Source organism: Esox lucius, chromosome 12 (assembly GCF_011004845.1).
Source record: "Esox lucius isolate fEsoLuc1 chromosome 12, fEsoLuc1.pri, whole genome shotgun sequence".
NCBI lineage: Eukaryota > Metazoa > Chordata > Actinopteri > Esociformes > Esocidae > Esox > Esox lucius.
This window is the reverse complement of record NC_047580.1, coordinates 16476125-16495047: the sequence shown is the minus strand read 5'-3', so window position 1 is coordinate 16495047 and position 18923 is coordinate 16476125. Positions and strand designations below refer to the sequence as shown.

The window sequence follows — 18923 nt, the reverse complement described above, 5'->3', positions numbered from 1 at the left end:
ATATAAAGAATATACTGTCAACACACTATCACAGCTTTTTGTGAACAAAAATGAGTCACTCGTTCTTATTCTGTCCAATGCAAATGCCAACATATATTGTTAGCTAGGTTTACTATGTGGCTAAAGTTATGTTGGATTTATGGGGGCCAATCAAAATATTTCTGTCAGATCTTGGCTAGACACATTATTCACCCAAGTTTTGTCAAAGTCATAGTTATGGTGTCTGATACTGCATGGGTTAGTTAAACACACATCCCAGAGCACGTGTTCCAAATGTGCCAAACTATAAAATAATAAATAAGAAAAAGATTTGTGGCTAAAAGCATCAGTCAGCCAGGTTTTAAAAAAATTGGTCAGGAAAGTCTCAGAGATATTTTCTGTGACGAATGGATGGAAAAATTATCAATATCATTCAAAGTCAAAGATCAGTAGTACCCTCCCCAATTTCAACGAGGGACAATTCAAGCATTGTACTCCGTCTCTCACGTCATTGCCATGATCACTAACATTATATCCATGAATTCGATGAGAATTTGGCCTAACCAAATATGTCTAAAGAATATTGAAACTAATTTCATACATAAAATATGTACTACAGACAACTGTCAATTAGCTCATGGGCAACAATATTGTACATGTACAGTACCAGTTGAAAGTTTTGACACACCCACTCATTCAAAGCTATTTCTTTATTTTTACTATTTTCCACATTGTAGAATACTTATGCAGACATGAAAACTGGGAAATAACACAAAATAAAATCATGTAGTAACCAAACCATGGCAATGTAGCCCCCTTTTGCCTTGATGATAGCTTTGCACACTTGGGATTTTCTCAACCAGCTTCATGAGGTAGTCACATAGAATGCTTTTCCATCAGTTTTAAAGGAGTTCCCACATATACTGAGCACCTTTCCACTTGTCCACTGCTTTTCACTCTGTGTTTCAACTTATCCCAAACCATCACAATTGTGTTGAGGTCGATTAATTGTCAGGTCATCTAATGCAGCACTCCATCATTCTCCTTCTTGGTCAAATAGGCTTTACACAGCGGAAACCAGATGGAATGTTGTATCGCTGCAGAATGCAGTAGTAGCTATTATTGTTGAGTGCGCCTTGAATTCTAAATAACTTAAGTGTCACCAGCAAAGCACCCCCACACCATCACACCTCCTCCTCCATCCTTCCTGGTGGGAACCACATGTGCAGAGATAAGCTGTTCACCCACTTTGCCTTTCACAAAGTCATGGTGGTTTGAATCAAAAATCTTACATTTTGAGTCATTAGACCAAAGGACAGAATTCTACCAGTCAAATGTCAATTTCTCACGTCTTGGCCCAAGCAAGTCTCTTCTTCTTATTCTTCTTATTCTTTGCAGCAATTCATGCATGAAGGCCTGATACACGCAGTCACCTCTGAACAGCTGATGTTGATGTGTCTGTCACTTGTCTGTGAAGCATTTATTTCGGCTGCAATCTGATGTGCAGTTAATTGCCAATTTCTGAGGCTGGTTAATCTAATGAACTTATCCTCTGCAGCAGAGGTAACTCCTCTATTCCTGTCATGTCTTAATGAGAGTTTCATCATAGCTCTTGATGTTTTTTCCAACTGCACTTGAAGAAACTTTCAGAGTTCTTGAGATTTTCTGGATTCACTGGCCTTCATGTCTTGACGTAATGATGGACAGTCTTGTCTCTTTTCTCATTTGAGATGTTCTTGCCATAATATGGACTACTACAGTAAAGACACAATGATAGTATTCTGTTCACCCAGCCTACCTTGTCACAATACAACTGATTTACTCAAACATATACAAATAATCCTCAAATCAACTTTTAACAAGGTATAGTAGGTAATGGACATGCATTCCAAGGTTAATGTAGGCCTATTGCCTCTGAACAATGTTTCTTAAGTTTGAGCACACTTGCACTCTACCTTTCACACACACACAAAATTAATGTTCAATGTTTCACTGCTTTTCCATGAAACGTTTAATTGAACGTTTCAGCATAGTACCTTTCTCCTTCTCCTGTTTCATGATGAGACTGAGACTGTGAATGCAGTTTCTAATTGTCAGAGATGTAGTGCAGCAGTAACTTATTGATGTGCCCGTGGTTTCCAATGAAAGGTGTGTTTTCCAACTCCTCTACTTTTTTTGTCCTCTCATTTTTGTACATCTCATGTACCCTTGTAATGATGGTGGCTCTCGAAGGTAACTCATGTTGAATTGTTCCATGCCAACTGAATGATATCCCTCAGGCCATCATCTTCCACAATGTTAATTGGCCAGCTCGCTGACCTGTCCATACATATACCTCAAATTTCCAATGAATAATTTCTGTAAATTTCACTTTACAAAGTGCGTCGTTCAAATCTTAAATTCTTGATTGGCTGGAAGTCCTAGTATATGTAAGCAATAAGGAACAAAGGGGTGTGGTATATTGCCAATATACAATGGTTAAGTGCTGTTCTTAGGCACAATGCATTGTGTGGACACAGCTCTTAGCCGTGGTATATTGGCAATATATCACAAACCCACTAGGTGCATTATTGTTCTTATAAACCGTTTACCAATGCATTTAGAGCAGTAAAAAGTGATGTCATGTAATTCTCATGGTATACAATTTTTATACCAAGGCCAAGTTTATACAAGTTGGGACGCTTCATAAAATGTAAAGAAAAACAGAATGCAATGATGTGCAAATTATTTAAATAGTACAAAGATAACATTTCAAATTATAAAACTGAGACATTTATTGTTTCTTGAAAAATGTGTGCCCACTTTGAATTTGATGCCAACAACACGTTCAAAACATTTGGGACAGAGGCAGCAAAAGTGAAAAGTTGTGTAATGCTAAACAACTAAACCTAGTGGAACTTCACACAACTAATTAGGTCAATTGGCAACCGGTTAGTAACATGATTGGGTATTAAAAGATCATTCCAGACAGGATGGGCAGGTCAGAAATTAGGATGGGGAGGGGTTCACCAATCTGTAAAATATTCCGTGGGCAAATAGTGCAACTATTTAAGAATAATGTTTCTCAATGTAAAATTGCGAAGAGCTTGTTGATCTCATCATCTATGGTACATAATATCATTCAAAGATTCAGAGAATCCAGACAAATCTATGTATCCAAGAGACAAGGCCAAAAACCAATATAGGATGGTCGTGATCCTCACGATTCTTTCGTGGAAATCACAGCATGGGCTCAGGAACACTTCCGAAACCATTGTCTGTGAAGACAGTACGTCGCTGCATCCACAAATGCAAGTTAAAACTCTACCATGCAAAGAAGAAACCATATAGAAATAAGATCTAGAACTGGCGCTGCCTTCTCTGGGCCCAGAGCACATTAAGATGGACTGAGGCAAAGTGGAAAACAGTCCTGTGGTCTGACAATTCAAAATGTGAAAATGTTTTTGGGAATCATGGATGCCGCATCTTCCAGACTAAAGAAAAGACTGACCATCCGGCTTCTTATCAGGGCACAGTTACAAAGCCAGCATTGTTGATGGTATGGGGGTGCATTAGTGCACATGGCATGGGTGACTTGCACAACTGTGAAGACACCATTAATGCTGAACAATATTTACAGGTTTTGGAGCAACATATGCTGCCATCCAGATAACATCTTTTTCAGAGAAGGCCTTGCTTATTTCAACAAGACAATGCCAAACCACATTCTGCACATATCACAACAACATGGCTCTGTAGTAAATGTCTGGGTGCTAAACTGGCCTGGCTGCAGTCTAGACCTGTCACTAGACCTGTAACCCATTGAAAACATTTGCTGCATTATGCAACGGAAAATACAACAGAGACCTCGAACTGTTGAGCAGCTGAAATCCTATATTAAGCAAGAATGGGAATACATTTCAGCTTCAAAACTACAGCAATTGGTCTCCTCAGTTCCAAAACGCTTACAGAGTATTGTTAAAAGAAGGGGTGATGCTACAATGCTGAACATGCCCCTGTCCCAACTTTTTGAAACATGTTGCTGGCATCAAATAAAAAATGGGCATGTATTTTTACAAAAACAATGAAATGTCTCTGTTTCAACATTTGATATGTACTATTTTTTGTTCAAATTGTTTATTAAATATAGGGATAAATGACATACACATCATTGCATTCTGTTTTTATTTGCATTTAATGCAGCTTCCTAACTTTTTTGGAAACAGGATTGTAATAGAACTAAAGCATTTCTGGGGTCTGTGGTATATTTCCAATATACCACAGCTAAGTGCTGTATCAAGGCACTCTTCGATGCATTGTGCCTAAAAAAAACACTATCCCACCCTATTATGCCTTATGGCTTGAACAATGTCATATAGGGGTTTGGTTAATCTGTAATGTATCCAACCCCAACACAGAGAGAGAACCTGTCCAGCAGAATGAACCTAGCTTTAAAACTCTCTCCATCTTTCTCTTACTCCTTCGATTTCTTTCTCTCTGTCTATCGTTTTCCTCTCTCCATTTTGCTCCCTCAGTGACTACATCTCCACTCTGCTCTCCCAGGCGCCTCCACACCCTCCAGCTATCCCTTCCACCACACGCAAACCCACGAGGGGCGTCGACATGAGTGGCAGGCAGGGAAGGGGGGGGAGGGGGTGCAGGGGCGCCTAGCCAGGAGGCAAACAGGTGCAGACCCTCTGGAGGATCTCAAGTGGCAGACATTAAAACAAGGGAGGGGGTGAAGAGAGGAAAAAGATGAAAACATCCCTCAGGATGAGCAGGGCCACATCCAGTCTCTATCTTTTTTTGTTTTTCCAAAAGAGGGTTTTTCCTTTCCACAGGCGGATCAGTGGAGAGCACAAGCTTTGTAGAAGTTCCTCTCAACTGTGTGAGGACAGCGAAAGGACTGTTCTGATACTTCCACTGTACTCCCTCTGACTTAACAACTTGGACTAAAAGTGTTCAGTATCCTATCTCTCTCTACATCGCTCTCTCTCACACTCATAAGCTTGAATATAAACATGCAAGTGAGTATGGAAGTGGATACAGGTGCACACGCAAAACCTGTTCCTGAAAAATTCCCCTGCTTGAGAAGAAAGGGTTTTACGAAGCAAACATTTGTGTACTGGTCCCCAAGAAAAGGCTCAACAAGTTACATGAATGAACATCAGATTTAGACGTTCAAATTCACTTTTAAATCAGACGTTATGACAGGGTGGGGTAAAACTCTTTTGGTGACTAGGTTCATTGTTACCTTAACTCTGTGAAAACAAAACAGAAACAAACCTGGTCTACTGTTTAGGTTTAGGGATTAAGTTCATTAGTTAAGGGTTATGGTTTGGAATAGGGTTGAAGTTAAAGTTTAGTTACGCATTCTAATATTAAAACATTAAACTTTGGGGTAGGGAAATATTCCAAGTGATTATTTAAAGGTTAAAGAGTTACTTTGGGATTTTGAAAGTTACGCACTTTATCTACATACATATTATTTGTATGTCTCTGCCTCCAGCATGAATGAAGTTAGAGTTAGCTTTGTGACCCACTGCTGATCCTTAGTTAGCATGATAGCATGGACAGTCATTGCGCTACTGCTAGTAATCTTTGGCAATTTCTAGTGCTAGTTACAAGCTAGCTACAAAATGCATGCAGATAAATAAAAAATGTATCCACGGAAAGATAGACAAACAAATGCTTTGGGAAATTCTAGCAATGAGATTGAACCCTCGGAAATGGGAGTCTGCAAATTAGCCAATTAACTATCCCCATCCGCATTGCCTAACCAATCACCGGCAAACTTGACAGTAATAGCTGTCTTCCAGAGTGATGAAAAGAGATGTATCTGTGCCATTATGGTGTGTTTTTCCAGCATAGGCACCGCCATTAAAGCCATCTCTATGTAAACGTACTGTAGATCATTTCAGGATAATTCATTGGCGGATCTCTATCGTATATCCGGTTTGAGCCTTGATCACATGACCCAGCAGGTTAGCAGGGGGAACAGCTAATGATCAACAGGGTGATATGGGGAGATCAGCTCATGAAGTTGAAAGTCCTACCCAGCAGATCACATTGTATAAGTTGTACACTTTCAATGGCAATGTTAAAACAATTTTTTTCCAAGTTACCCACTCTATACATCTCTATGCACTTTCCACATTGCCCCTAATGGCCATTTCTAAAGGAGTATACCAACAATTTGGGGAACCAGGCAAACGTGTAATTTTGAAGTTAATCTTTAGTGATCCCTCCAACAGTGTAGGAAGAACTACACAGTGTGGCTTCATGTGTAGACAACCACCCACATGGCCCTGACATAGCTAGGCCGCCAGCACACCCGTAACCCCCCCCCCCCCCCAACTCCCGGAAACCCCCTATCCTTTCTTTAGCACCACTGACGCAGAACTGGGGGTGGGCTCCCACCATTTCTGGCAACACTTCCGCAGCGCGGAGGAGGACTCCCTAAAACAAAAACATGAAACAAAACACACCCTGGCAGTCCACCAAGGAGTATTAAAACAAAGGTGCGTACAGTTGTACACACAAACACATAAACAATGTTAGAAGTAGCATTAAACACATGAATATATAAACATATATGCAAACAAACACACACAGACAAACAACACAAGCAAACACACATACTCAAGCCGACCTGACTGTGGTCAACACTCCGTCAGCCACGGAAAAAAACGCTTCTTATAAACGTCTAAAAGCACCTCTACGAATATCCCCTCCTACACAATCTGTCTGACGGCTCAGGTCCAAGAAATATATCTGTATTTCACATTGCACACCATGACACACAGACAGACACAGGTTTTGACCTCAACATCGTAGCAGTACTATGCTATAATACTATACAAGCTCTGTGGCTGGAACACGTACCAAAAAGAGCTTGCATTTCACTTAAACCACTTATCTGACCAAAGTGTGCGTTTAACAGCAGGCTGGCGTCGGCTGTCCACTGCCGTACCACACACGGACACCAGTATATTTAGTACAGCATGTACCACGGCTTCTACACAATCACAAGAGGAGAGAAGAAGTGTTCTAAAGCCCGCTTTAAAGCTTGTTGTTGCTAGGGTTGTCATTTTATCAGTTTAATGCCAAACAATGCTAGTAAATACTAATATTGTTTCGTTAAAGTCAGCTGTATTATTAAAGAAGCCTTACTTCACTAAGCTTATTTCAGACCTTAAATAAAGCCTCTGTGGAAAAGGCAAGTACGTTATATTTCTGCCTGCCTTATTTCCTGAAAGGTGCTGTACCCTGCCGCTGGCTCAAAACAGCGTGCACGTGTACACACACACACACACACACAGACACACACACACAGACACACACACACACACAGACACACACACAAGTAGACACACAAACACACACACACAGCGGTAGCCACCCGTGACATTCCTGCAGCTGCGGTGCTCCCTCTCACACGCGCCCCCCCAGCGTTCTCCCTGGGGGACAAATGCCTAATGAGTCACGCGCCTGTCTGCCGTTACCTCTCAGCGTGTGTGTGTGTGGCTGTGTGTCTATGTGTGTGCCTGTGTGTCTCTGTGTGTGTGTTTGTGTGGCTGTGCGTCTGTGTGTCTATGTGTGTCTCTGTGTGTCTATGTGTGTCTGTGTGTGTGCGGAGGCGGGATGGCGGGCCAACAAGGAGCAAGCATTAGCGGAGGGGGAGGCAGGAGACGACAGGGGAAGAGATGGAGAGAGTGAGAGAGACAGAAAGGAGGAGGGAACACTCACAGAGGTCCAGTAAAAGAAAGAGCAAAACAAAAAGTGGATGGGCTTTGTGTTTGCATATGTTTATTCCTTTTTATTATGGGATCCAAATAATAAAGTCCCTCATGAAACCCATTCATGAATCAATCAATAAAAGCATTCCAATTTGAGTTTGAGATAATAACCTATTTTTCATCACTTTGAACGCATACCCATACAGCATATGAACGTTTTGTCCAGTTCTATATTTGAGAGTTTTAAAGACTGTAATAAAATAATGGGTCGGTTTGTGTGCTTGCGTGTGTGTGTGTGTGTGTGTGTGTGTGGGTACAAGTGGCAAGAAGGCCAGAAGGAGAACAAATTGTGAGAAAGCACTATGGGAAGGGCAGGCATGCGACCAAGCGTGCCCCCTCCCCCCGCCACCTCCCTCCCACAAATGCAACCCCCCACCTTCCCTGCCCCCACCTCTTGGCCCCCACGCGCTGAGCTGAGCGGGCGGTTGCGGCCCAATGAAGCATCTCAGGCGAGGGACGGGAGGAGGGAGGGGGTTGGAGGAGCAACGGAGGCGCTGGGAGGTCAGTGGTGGTGCAGCCAGGCGTGCCAGCGCCTCTCTCGCTCTTTTTTCTTCCTCCCTTACTCCCTCGTTACTCTCTCGTTCTCTCTCTCAACCGTGTTTAGATAGGCCTGCCAAGGCAGCCGTGGGAGAGCTTTATGGACAGGTAATGACTCCGCCCTTTTCTCCTCAGACAAAAACAAAGGGGGGATGAGAGAAGGAGGGCGGATATAGGGGAAGAAAGACAGGGGGGAGTTTACAGAGAAGAAGAGACTGGTTAGAGAGGGAGAGAGAGACAGGGTTATGTTTTGCTGAATAATGAGAAGGCTTCATATCCGCGGCAATGTCTTGATTTTTCAAACAAATTGACCCATGTGTGAAAAATGTAGCTGCGTAGGCAACACACTCCCATCTTCTCTAACACAAAAAGACACACAGAGACATAAAGTACACACACGTGCACACAGTGTGTGAGAAGAGGCTCCAGAGAAAGAGGAAGACACCACTCTACAATCAGATGAGGCCAGACGTCTGTACACACAGCGGGAAGAGAGAATTTCCAGAAATATCTCTGCCGGCTTCGTCATCATCAGCTGCAAACCACCGACAGACGAGTAATCCACGTTATTTATCGCTCAGTCTCACACTTACACACACGACCAAAAGTAACACACACAAAAATACATACGCACGCGACCAAAACGAACACACACAAAAATACACACACACAGGACCAAAACGAACACACACAAAAATACACACAAACACGATCAAAACGAACACACACAAAAATACACACATACACGACCAAAACGAACACACACACACACACACACTACTAAAGGTAAAGAAGCTCTGACTGAGACCAGAGACTTCAGTTTCCCTGTCAATATCTGGTCCTTTTACTGAGAGTGCAGGCTAACACAGGCTAATAGCTAATTCACAGACTTAATGGATTATTCCAAACTGAATTATTCAAGGATACAGTAGATATACTGCCTGTGCGTGCGTGCGTGCATAAGAGTGTGCGCACGCGTGTGTGTGTACATCTGTATGTGTCACAGAGAGGTGGGATGTGTGTTATAGTGGTGTAACCATGCCAATAAGTTGTAACATTGATTAATAACACTTCAGCTACCCAAAGTGCAAGTCTCCTAGTGCATAAGCATAAGAGACTCAGGCATTGTTTAATTTAGTGAATTCACTACCAAACACACTAATACCAGAACCACGTTTCCGTTTCCATGGTGCCCCCCCCCCCCCCCCCCCCACACACACACACACACACACACACACATACTGAACATACAGGATCCTACACACACACACACATTCTGAACATACAGGAACCCACACACACACATACTGAACATACAGCATCCCCCACACACACACACATACTGAACATACAAGAACCCACACAAACACACTGGACTTACAGGATTCCACACACACACACCCACACACACATGCCGTATCACAACAATAATTTCTGCACACAGCTGGCCAACTGCATTGCCCTTTCTGGGACCCTGGGCTAACTGGATTCAAACCCTGTTGTCCCAATGACACAGCTAACTGCAGTGACTCTACAGCCGCGCCATTCAGGGCCACCCATATTATTTCAGAGATAAAATATAATAAGCAGGATTGCGGCAGAGGATTCCTTCATGGGTATCATCAAAATCCAATTCCATACCCTCAATAGAAAGGCTGGTCTAATTTCCATTGGCAAGAGAAATTCAGGTGAATACAACAGAGAAGCACAACTAATGTAAATGTTTAGGCTTCAATCCCCACCTAAGCAAATTTGCTTTCTGTAAAAGTAGAAGTAACACAACTTTATGTGCTGAATGTCCACAATGTTGTAAAAAAATCCCACAGATTAGACAGTTCTCTCTCCCTTTCCTGTATTGTAGCTGACCTGTATATATACCTGAGTACAGAATTAACTGACTGGATTGAGTGAATTTCCAACATTGTGTTGACATTCTGTGAAAATGTTTTGTATAAATGTAAATCTGTAATACCAACATCACTTGGAGGTGATAGAATGTGTGTATGTGTGTGTTTGATTCTGTTTGTTTGATTCTATGTGTGCACTAATGTGTGTGTTGCGGGTGTGTCTTTGTGTGGGCTTGTGTGTGTGTTGTTCTTCCTCTGTGGTCAGGATGCAGGAGAGGGGGAGCCCCCTGATTGGAGGAGCTCTTTATGAGCCGGAGGAGGAGAGTGTAATTTCCTCCAGGCCTCCGCCGGTTCCGCTGGAATAACACAGCGGAGGAAGGCCGGCTCTCCTGGGAGCACAGAGACACACAAACAGACACACACACCATCACACACAGACACACACGCCATCACACACAGACACACACACCATCACACACATACACACACAGACACACACAGACACACACACCATCACACACAGACACACACACCATCACACACATACACACACAGACACACACAGACACACACACCATCACACACAGACACACACACCACCACACACAGACACACACACCACCACACACAGACACACAAATACACACACAGACACACACCATCACACACAGGCACACACACCATTACACCATCACACACAGACACACACACCATCACACACAGACACACACACCATCACACACAGACACACACACAACCACACATAGACACACACAGACACACACACCATCACACACAGACACACCCACAATCACCCACAGACACACACACAACCACACATAGACACACACACATACTTATATATATTATATATACACACACACACAAACTGCCTGCCTCTCCAAGCAGCTTAAAGAGACAAATGCACAGACACACAAGCCACCTACTTGCCCCTCTTTCGCATATCGACCACACACACCAGAGCATGAAGAACACATGTCTTCGGAGCAGTTAAAACCAGGAGCCAAAACATGGCTTCATTAACATTCTTATCAAGTGCGTGTCCTGTTCATCCTGTCATATCTTCCCATTGTTTCACACATGAAGTGGCCAGCTGGACAGATGTCATACCACACACATTGTTTCTATTCACATAAGTAGAGTCTATGGTCTCATGACTTCATCCACACCTGTAATGCGCATGTACCTGACTCTAGTCTGACAACACTACTGTATTACAGAAAAGTACCAGGCTTCATATCACAACATGGTTGAATACTGGTTTCTGACTGGCTAGAGGGGCATTAGAGAACTGGCCAAAGGACTGGCGATATATGCTGCATATAGCACACATAGTCATGATGTAATATAAAGCATTGCCCATGCAGACCATACTTGCTACAAAGTTACAAAAAGGCTAATCCAACAAGCACACAACAACAATACACCATTAGATACACCATCACAATCAGTTGTTTCCAATGGGAGCAAGTGAAGCATAGTAGGAAGAACAAGCTCAGCAGTATTTAATTACTGAACACTCGCACTTCCCTTGCTTGTGAGATCCTGTTAGTACATTGTAATGTTCATTTTTCTGATTGCATAACACATACATAATGAAGTGCAATAACAGAATTTTACCTTTTCCTTCTGTCTGAACAAAACATCTGTCAGAAGTTCTAGAAACATTGCTAAAGGGGAAAGTCCACAAAATGCACTCCACTTTGTAATAGACTTTATGAAGATCAAATGTTTCATTGATGAGAACAATTAAAGAATGTCGGCTCAGGTCCATCTTGCTCCATTTCTCCCACAGCCAGCCACCAGGTTTAGGCTCATCCCCATATTTGGTGGTGAGAGGAAAACATCTGTCTATTTGCACTATCAGTGCTTTAATGTTGCAGTCAAAAATGGCACTATACTGTCAAATCCTCACACATGTTTCTAGTTTTCAGCAACTGGTACTGTTGAATTTGGCTGTTTTTGGCAGATTTGCTAAGAACAATAAAACTATTAAGTAAGCTTGTGCCTTTTTGTAAATATTACTACTATAAACATGCTATTTTTACTGATAAATGTGAGCTTTAGTTAACTGTGTAACAGGTAACTGTGGTATGTGCAGCATGAACAATTACATTCTGTACCTTTGTACATTACTGTTCACTTATTTAATTTTTTTTTTAATTAAATGGATGGCTATAGGTTGTTTACAGTTGGTTTTTCTACAGTGGCGGGGGGAACTGGTTGTTGTGGGTGAGACAGTTTGGTTGGGGTTGGGACTGGTTGTTGTGGGTGAGACAGTTTGGTTGGGGTTGGGATTGGCTGTTGTGGGTGAGACGGGTTGGTTGGGTTGGGATGGGTTGGGTGGGGTGGGGTGAGATGGGTTGGTTGTGATGGGACGGGTTGGGTGGGACTAGTTAGATTGGTGGTAGGTTTTGGGCAGGTGAGATGGTTTGGTTGTGGTGTGACGGGTTGGTGGGGTTGGGTGGCTTTGGGCAGGTGAAATGGTTTGGTTCTGGTGAGATGGGTTGATTGAGGGTGGGCGGGTTGGGTTAGATGGGACAGGTCATTGAAGGGAGCAGAAAAGGAAGAAGGGGGTCAAGATGGGCAGCATGAAATGTACAGTGAATTGGCAGGGCAGTCATCAGACCATGACACTAACTTATCTCACTAAACACATTTTACCCAAGATGAGCCCTGTTGTCTGCCATCCTCCTCCGTGACTCCTATGAAGCTACCAGTGCTTGGTGTTATTCTGTTTAGAGGTAAAGGCTCTACCTCCAAGACAGAGGTAAAGACAAACACAAACAGACCCCTTACAGCACAGAGCAGCACAGTAAGACACAACCCAAATCATGAGAAATCTAAAGTATAATAATTTTACCCAATGGGAAGAATCAACCAAAAATCGAGGCAAATTGGAATGCTTATTTGCCCTAAACTGTGTCAAATCAAACATTGAAAAACTCTGGTATCTGTTGCAATATCCTATGTGTAATCACAACAGCAGGATTAGTGCTGTGCTCCCATTGCCATGAGAAAAAAGTGCAACCAGTGGAGTAAAAACAAGACTGGAAATTTGAATGCTATCTTGCCCTAAGCAGAGAATATATATTGGCAGAATACCTCACTTGTGTGACGGAGACAAAATTAGGAAAAACTTTGATGTCACCATAGGTCCTGGGTCTTTTGAGTAGATGGGCTATGTGCACACTGCACACAAAAGGAATTGGAAATGGAGCTGCACTTCCTAATCAACTTCATGACAAATGTGTGACCACATTAGGGACACGTATTTCCATCAGATCATACAGACTCAAAAATTATTTGAAATCAAATCAACACTGGTGAACTGCCATACCTGTTAAGCCAAATAAGGCATTGTGTAATCACAGGAGCCAGATTTGGGCAACCAGTGGAGCACAAAAGAACAATTTAGATATAATGATTCTATAGTACTTTGTTTTCCCTTGTCATTCATAATTGTAACAATTTGCAGATTGTTACAACACTTTACAAAGCTGTTAGTATACTGACAATAAAAAATTATTATACCTTTCTCTCTTTTTAGTTTTCATTAGGATTTTCCACTTGATTTGGAAATCTAAACATTTCCCATGCCAATAAAGCTATTTAAATTGAACTGAATATATAAATCGATGGGAGACAAGAAAATAGTTAGTGAATGAGAGAAAGAGAAGAAACAGCAGCAGACATGACACTGGGCTAATTAAATACCAGGTTTGGACAGACTCAGCACAACGGTAACATACAGCCATGCAACCTTATCATGGTTTTTCAACAGGTGCTGCCTCCTTATGCCATTGAACGGAAGCTGTCGACAATGACCTGCTGCTGTTCCCGGGAGATGACGTTAGTTGATAAGATGTACATATTTCAGTTACACGTACTGTTGGCCTGCATTGTGTTTTCTGACAGTCATTTCAGATTTGTTTAAATCTCAGACTTGGTTTTGTGAATACAATTTCCGGGAACTTGAATTGCTCATCAACAAAAGATATAACCAACTATCACACACACGTATAGAGAGTGGAAAAAAAAAACAGTCATTTCCAACTTTGTGTGCTAAAAAGGCAGTTCTCTGGAAAAACTAGCTGTCATTCATTCTCTATGCAGCTGGAATAATTAGATAAATCAGGGTACAATCGTTTGTTTTAACCCTGGACATAGCTGTAGACATTCTCCAATCTATATGAGTGCCTGACTTTGGCAATGTACCAGTGAAATTAGGAAAAAATACTAATTAAATTATGACTATGATTGTGTCAGGACTCAGAAAGACAACTCATGGCTTGAGTCATCAGATATTTGAGCAAAGTCACTGTATGATGCTATATTTACTGTTAGTAGAAATCAAGTACATTTTGAAAAAAGGGAACCTTCAGAAAACAACAACAGTGTTTCTCATGCCACTGGTGCATTCATTTAGACTACAGGGTGTACCGACAACACTGTAACTTCAGCATACCAATATTAATCTCGGAACATTCTGATTCCTTTTGAAATCCAAATGTTTTTAATACTCCCTACACTCCCTTCTTAACCCCTGCATCCAATTTGCAATAGTATTTCCCATGAACCCCATGTGTCTGTAATGTATATCTGTACTCTTGTTAACCTGTATCACTCCAACACCTTCAGCTTATCTAAACCACCTTTGCCTTGCGTGCCTCGTGCACAATAATCAGCAGTAGCCACGCTCAGTAGCTCGCTAAGCCTCTTACGCCCTTCCCTCAAGATTAGCGCTTGGGAGTGACAACAGATGCGCTCCGTAGCGATAAAAAAAAAATTACACACGGCGCACCTGTATGAACAGATTAGGTGACGGCAAAGCTGACACACTGGCAGAGACACCACGCCTGTGCCGCCTGCCTCAATGCCAGACCGGCGTAATGCCGTTAGCTCAGCCAAACGGGCAGCAAATGGTAAACACAAGCCCTGTGCAAAGGCTAGGTGAGGAACAGTAGAAAGGGACACAATAGCCATGAGATTTAGATCAATCTAGCGAGGGAGTCAGATTAGTCACCCATGAATATTACTTATTAACTTAGTCCAAAGCTATCCCATTTATTCTTGTCTTTATGTTGCAGTTTTAGCTAGTGGTCATGTCAATGCTGTGTATGTATCAATCACAAAAAGAATGTATATTCAACCAGCAGAACAAAAATGTATGCTTAGCCCTAAGAGTTGACATTAGTTAATGTAAAGTTTAAGGTTAGACCTAGCTTTAGCGTGGTAAAACTTTAGAAAAGTTGTACAACTTCAATTTAGGTTAGAGTACTGCAATCCGCCCTAATTAATGCTAGTTCAAACATTTAGTGGTTTAAACATTATGCCAATAACCACAAGCTAACTGGTTCATGTCCCTGAGCCTTTAAGGTGAGAAATGTGTATACATGCCTTTGAGCAAGAAACGTAACCAGAGTTGCTTCTGTAAATTGCTCTGGGTAAGAGCATCTGCTAAATTACTAAAATGTCAGTGTAAATGTTAACATATCTGGTTGCCAGGAGACACCCTAAATAACAGTCAACTTTGATAGAAAAATAACCAATTGACATCCTCTTATTACTCAATACTAGCCTGTGGCCTGGATTGGTCAAGCAGTAACTCTCTACTGTGTCCTCTGTCAACTGTACTGACTGTCCTGTCAATAACACATGCAAAAACATACTACCTGAGTTATCATTTCCCTTAGTCGTTAAAATAGTTCTTACTGTCTGCCATTCAATATTAAAATACTTCAAAGGAAGCTCTTAGGCATAGTTTAGAGTAAGCTTTTAGCTCAACACAGCCATCTGAGTTGCAAAGCAACATACACGTTTAAAACCAATGACAAAGAAAAACAGATGGACAAAGTGAAATGCTGATGGAAACATAATCTTACCACTGGAGACGAAATTCGACACCCAGGGCAATCACAGATTGGAGGATGTACCTGTAAGATTCCTTTGGACATAAGAGTCTTCAAACTTTTCCCTAAGAGAAGGAGAGAGAGAGAGAGAGAGAGAGAGAGAGAGCTATAAGCGTTAACAATAACACAACATACAGAACCCACTGAATTCAGCCACTTCTATTGCCACCAGTGATATAATAATACTGAAACAATGACTAATAATCAGTGGTTAAATCTTTGGGCCAGATAACCAAAAGGGCACTCGTTTAAGTCTCATAACCAACAAAGTGAAAACATGTTGTTGTGCCATTGAGCAAGGCACTTCATCCTTATAGTACCAGTAAGTCACTCAGGAAAAGTGTCTGCTGCATAACTGAATGACAATGTAAAAATGTAGAGTGAACAGGAGACTACGCTATCAGACTACACTTAAAATGCAAATACAAAGGCAAAAGAAACATTAAATTAATAGTTGGCACTACACTAAACTTACAAAAATGACTCCAAAACCACAAAGTTACATGCAGATTACTTTCTGAACTGCCAACTTTTGAAACCAAATTAAGCTCCCAGTGGTAAAATAGACTACATAGGCTACTAGTCACAGAGCATATGAATTCAGAAATGAATGTAGACGTTATCGGTCAGGATGTATTTATTTTTACCTGAGGACAACACCCTCCCTCTCTCAACAGAACTTGAGGTACCTCTCAGTTTCCCGTAACCCGCGGTGAGGCTACGTACAAAAACAAGTGCACTCGCCCATTCACGATTACGCGCAATTATGCCAATTAATGTAAGCATATCCTTTGCAGACAGCAAAAAAAATCTATATTGTAATTATAAATGAATGCATCAACGCATTTTAACTTTTATTTTCTCTGAACCAATGTTACATTTCTCAAAACAAATAATAGGCTAAACAATAGGCTAACCTATATAGTTATGGTAATTGCAACTACACTGTTACAAATCTGAAAAAAACAAAAGAGTGAGAAATATAGGACCACAACTTCGAGTAAAATAATTTCCCTCAGTCTCCAACATAATTATTCTGCTGATGTGTCAACACATTTTATCTTGCTGTTAGACCGAACACTCGACGGAATACCCCCTACGTTAGTCAGCGGACATATGTTTTACCATTAGGCTACTGTACCCGAAAAATAGCGTTTTCACCTTTTTCCAAGACTCCTGCCGCCCCGTTTTGAGAATGGGCGCTGCCTGGGAAAGATACAACCAGTTATGCGCCTTTTCCCATCTCTCCTTACTGTTGGCTAGCTGTTGTAGCCTACTGAGTAACCCTTTAATAACAACGAAACGCAGAACCAACCCAGGGAAACCTAATGTCCACTCACCAAACAATGACAAAAACGTAACATTTGGTAGAAAATAATGCTTAAAATAAACACAGGCCTAGTTAAAAAAACGAAATACAAATAATATTAAATATTCGGATATTACATCTGATGTAACCTACCTTTGTGTCTTATACTTCGTTTCCAATCTTTGGCGGTCTCCCTTCCACTGACAAACTGGAACTCATTCGGGGTGAGCCACTCGCCCCTGTATTTGATTGAGGGTCCCTTACTACCTTGGCACAGTTTGTTAATGTATAGTAAAGCTTTGTTCTCCCCGCATTCCACCTCGATGCAAGGTTCCCCGTTGTCAAAAAACGGCTGAAAGTCGGGAATGGAAGAAAACCTCTCCAGCATTAAGTCGTCCGGGTGATGATGAAGGTGCTGGTGATGCAGCGTCGAGTCGTGGAGCCCAAAGTACGCGCGGTGATGGGGGAAAATATGCTCGTACGGCGGTGGATGCGGGGTCACCACAGGGATAGCCGTGGCATTTAAAGGGGCCAGGTATTCGGACTGGTTAAAGGCACCCAATGCCATATCGTCCCCATCCAGTCTCTCCTTTTTGATGGCAGGCATGTTACTATGAGCGAAGCGCCGGTAACAAGTGATTAGTAGCTCGTCCGACTCAACTTGTGTGTCCTCTTTTCGGAGTTGGTCAGCCGCCCCAGACATGAAGACGCGCCACTTGGTTTTAAACTGGGCTGCCGTGTCGCTCTGTGACAGCGGTCCGTTGAACTTCCCCGACAGATTGCCATTCACTAGTTTCCAGCTCTCTGTAGTCGCCGCGCTCTCCGCCGCCACAGCTCCACCACTCGCATGAAGGTTCTCTCCACGCTTGCTACCACATTTAATCGGACTCGCACTTCTAATACCAGACATGATGGAGTGGCCAGACTTTAGCCATAGACATAACGTTATCCAAAGTGATCACTAACAATAACCCACGTGTGTCTTTGGTATAGTTTTTTTTTAAACTGTTATATGCTACGAAACTCTTTCAATTTCAACTAGCTTACATTCATTTATTTGCAATAACAGGTTTACATTCCTTGATGGCGTCAATGCCTTTCTATGTGCTTTATGGCTTAAATCTAAACTGAAACAGTAGGTAAACAACTATTGTCTCACTATAATGTATTTTCATGTGTAGGAATAGTAAGCTACAATAAAATGTAAATGTTTGCGAGTTCTCTATATTCTTGCCTCCACAACAAAACCATCAATACAGAAAATCTATATATTTCTAATTAATCAAAACTAGGTCTGTTTGCGTGGAACAAAATCAGCTGATGGGACTTTAGAAGTAGACCTAGTTGTTTTAAAATCCTGTGTATGTTATATCGTTAAAGTCACGCTGAAGTTCACAGACTGAGACCAAACAAGATTTGCACTCTGCTGCGCTGCTTCTCAGCTTGCCCCATTTAAACTGCTTTGCGAGCGCGAAAAAGTGCAGGGGGGTCCGCGACGGACGTCATTGCGCAAAACAAACAGTCGCATTTCTGACACGTG

At 42.0% G+C, this 18923-nt stretch overlaps 1 protein-coding gene across 6 annotated transcripts in view; it reads right to left on the bottom strand.

Annotated features, from left to right (window-relative positions):
* Window positions 1-18709, bottom strand: part of samd11 (sterile alpha motif domain containing 11) — a 70738-nt gene extending 52029 nt beyond the window's left edge. For 2 of the 6 annotated variants that reach the window (XM_010875560.3, XM_010875562.4), the window contains exons 1-2: window positions 17537-18709; window positions 16048-16139 (exon numbers count right to left, since the gene is read on the bottom strand). In XM_010875560.3, coding sequence (XP_010873862.2) covers window positions 16048-16139; window positions 17537-18293 — 849 coding nt within the window. In that variant the 5' untranslated portion in view covers window positions 18294-18709. Of the gene's footprint in view, window positions 1-16047; window positions 16140-16721; window positions 16789-17235; window positions 17356-17536 lie in introns of those variants that run through there. The other 4 variants (XM_010875561.3, XM_010875565.3, XM_010875563.4 and 1 more) reach the window with 4 other exon arrangements.
* Between the last annotated feature and the right edge of the window lie 214 nt (window positions 18710-18923).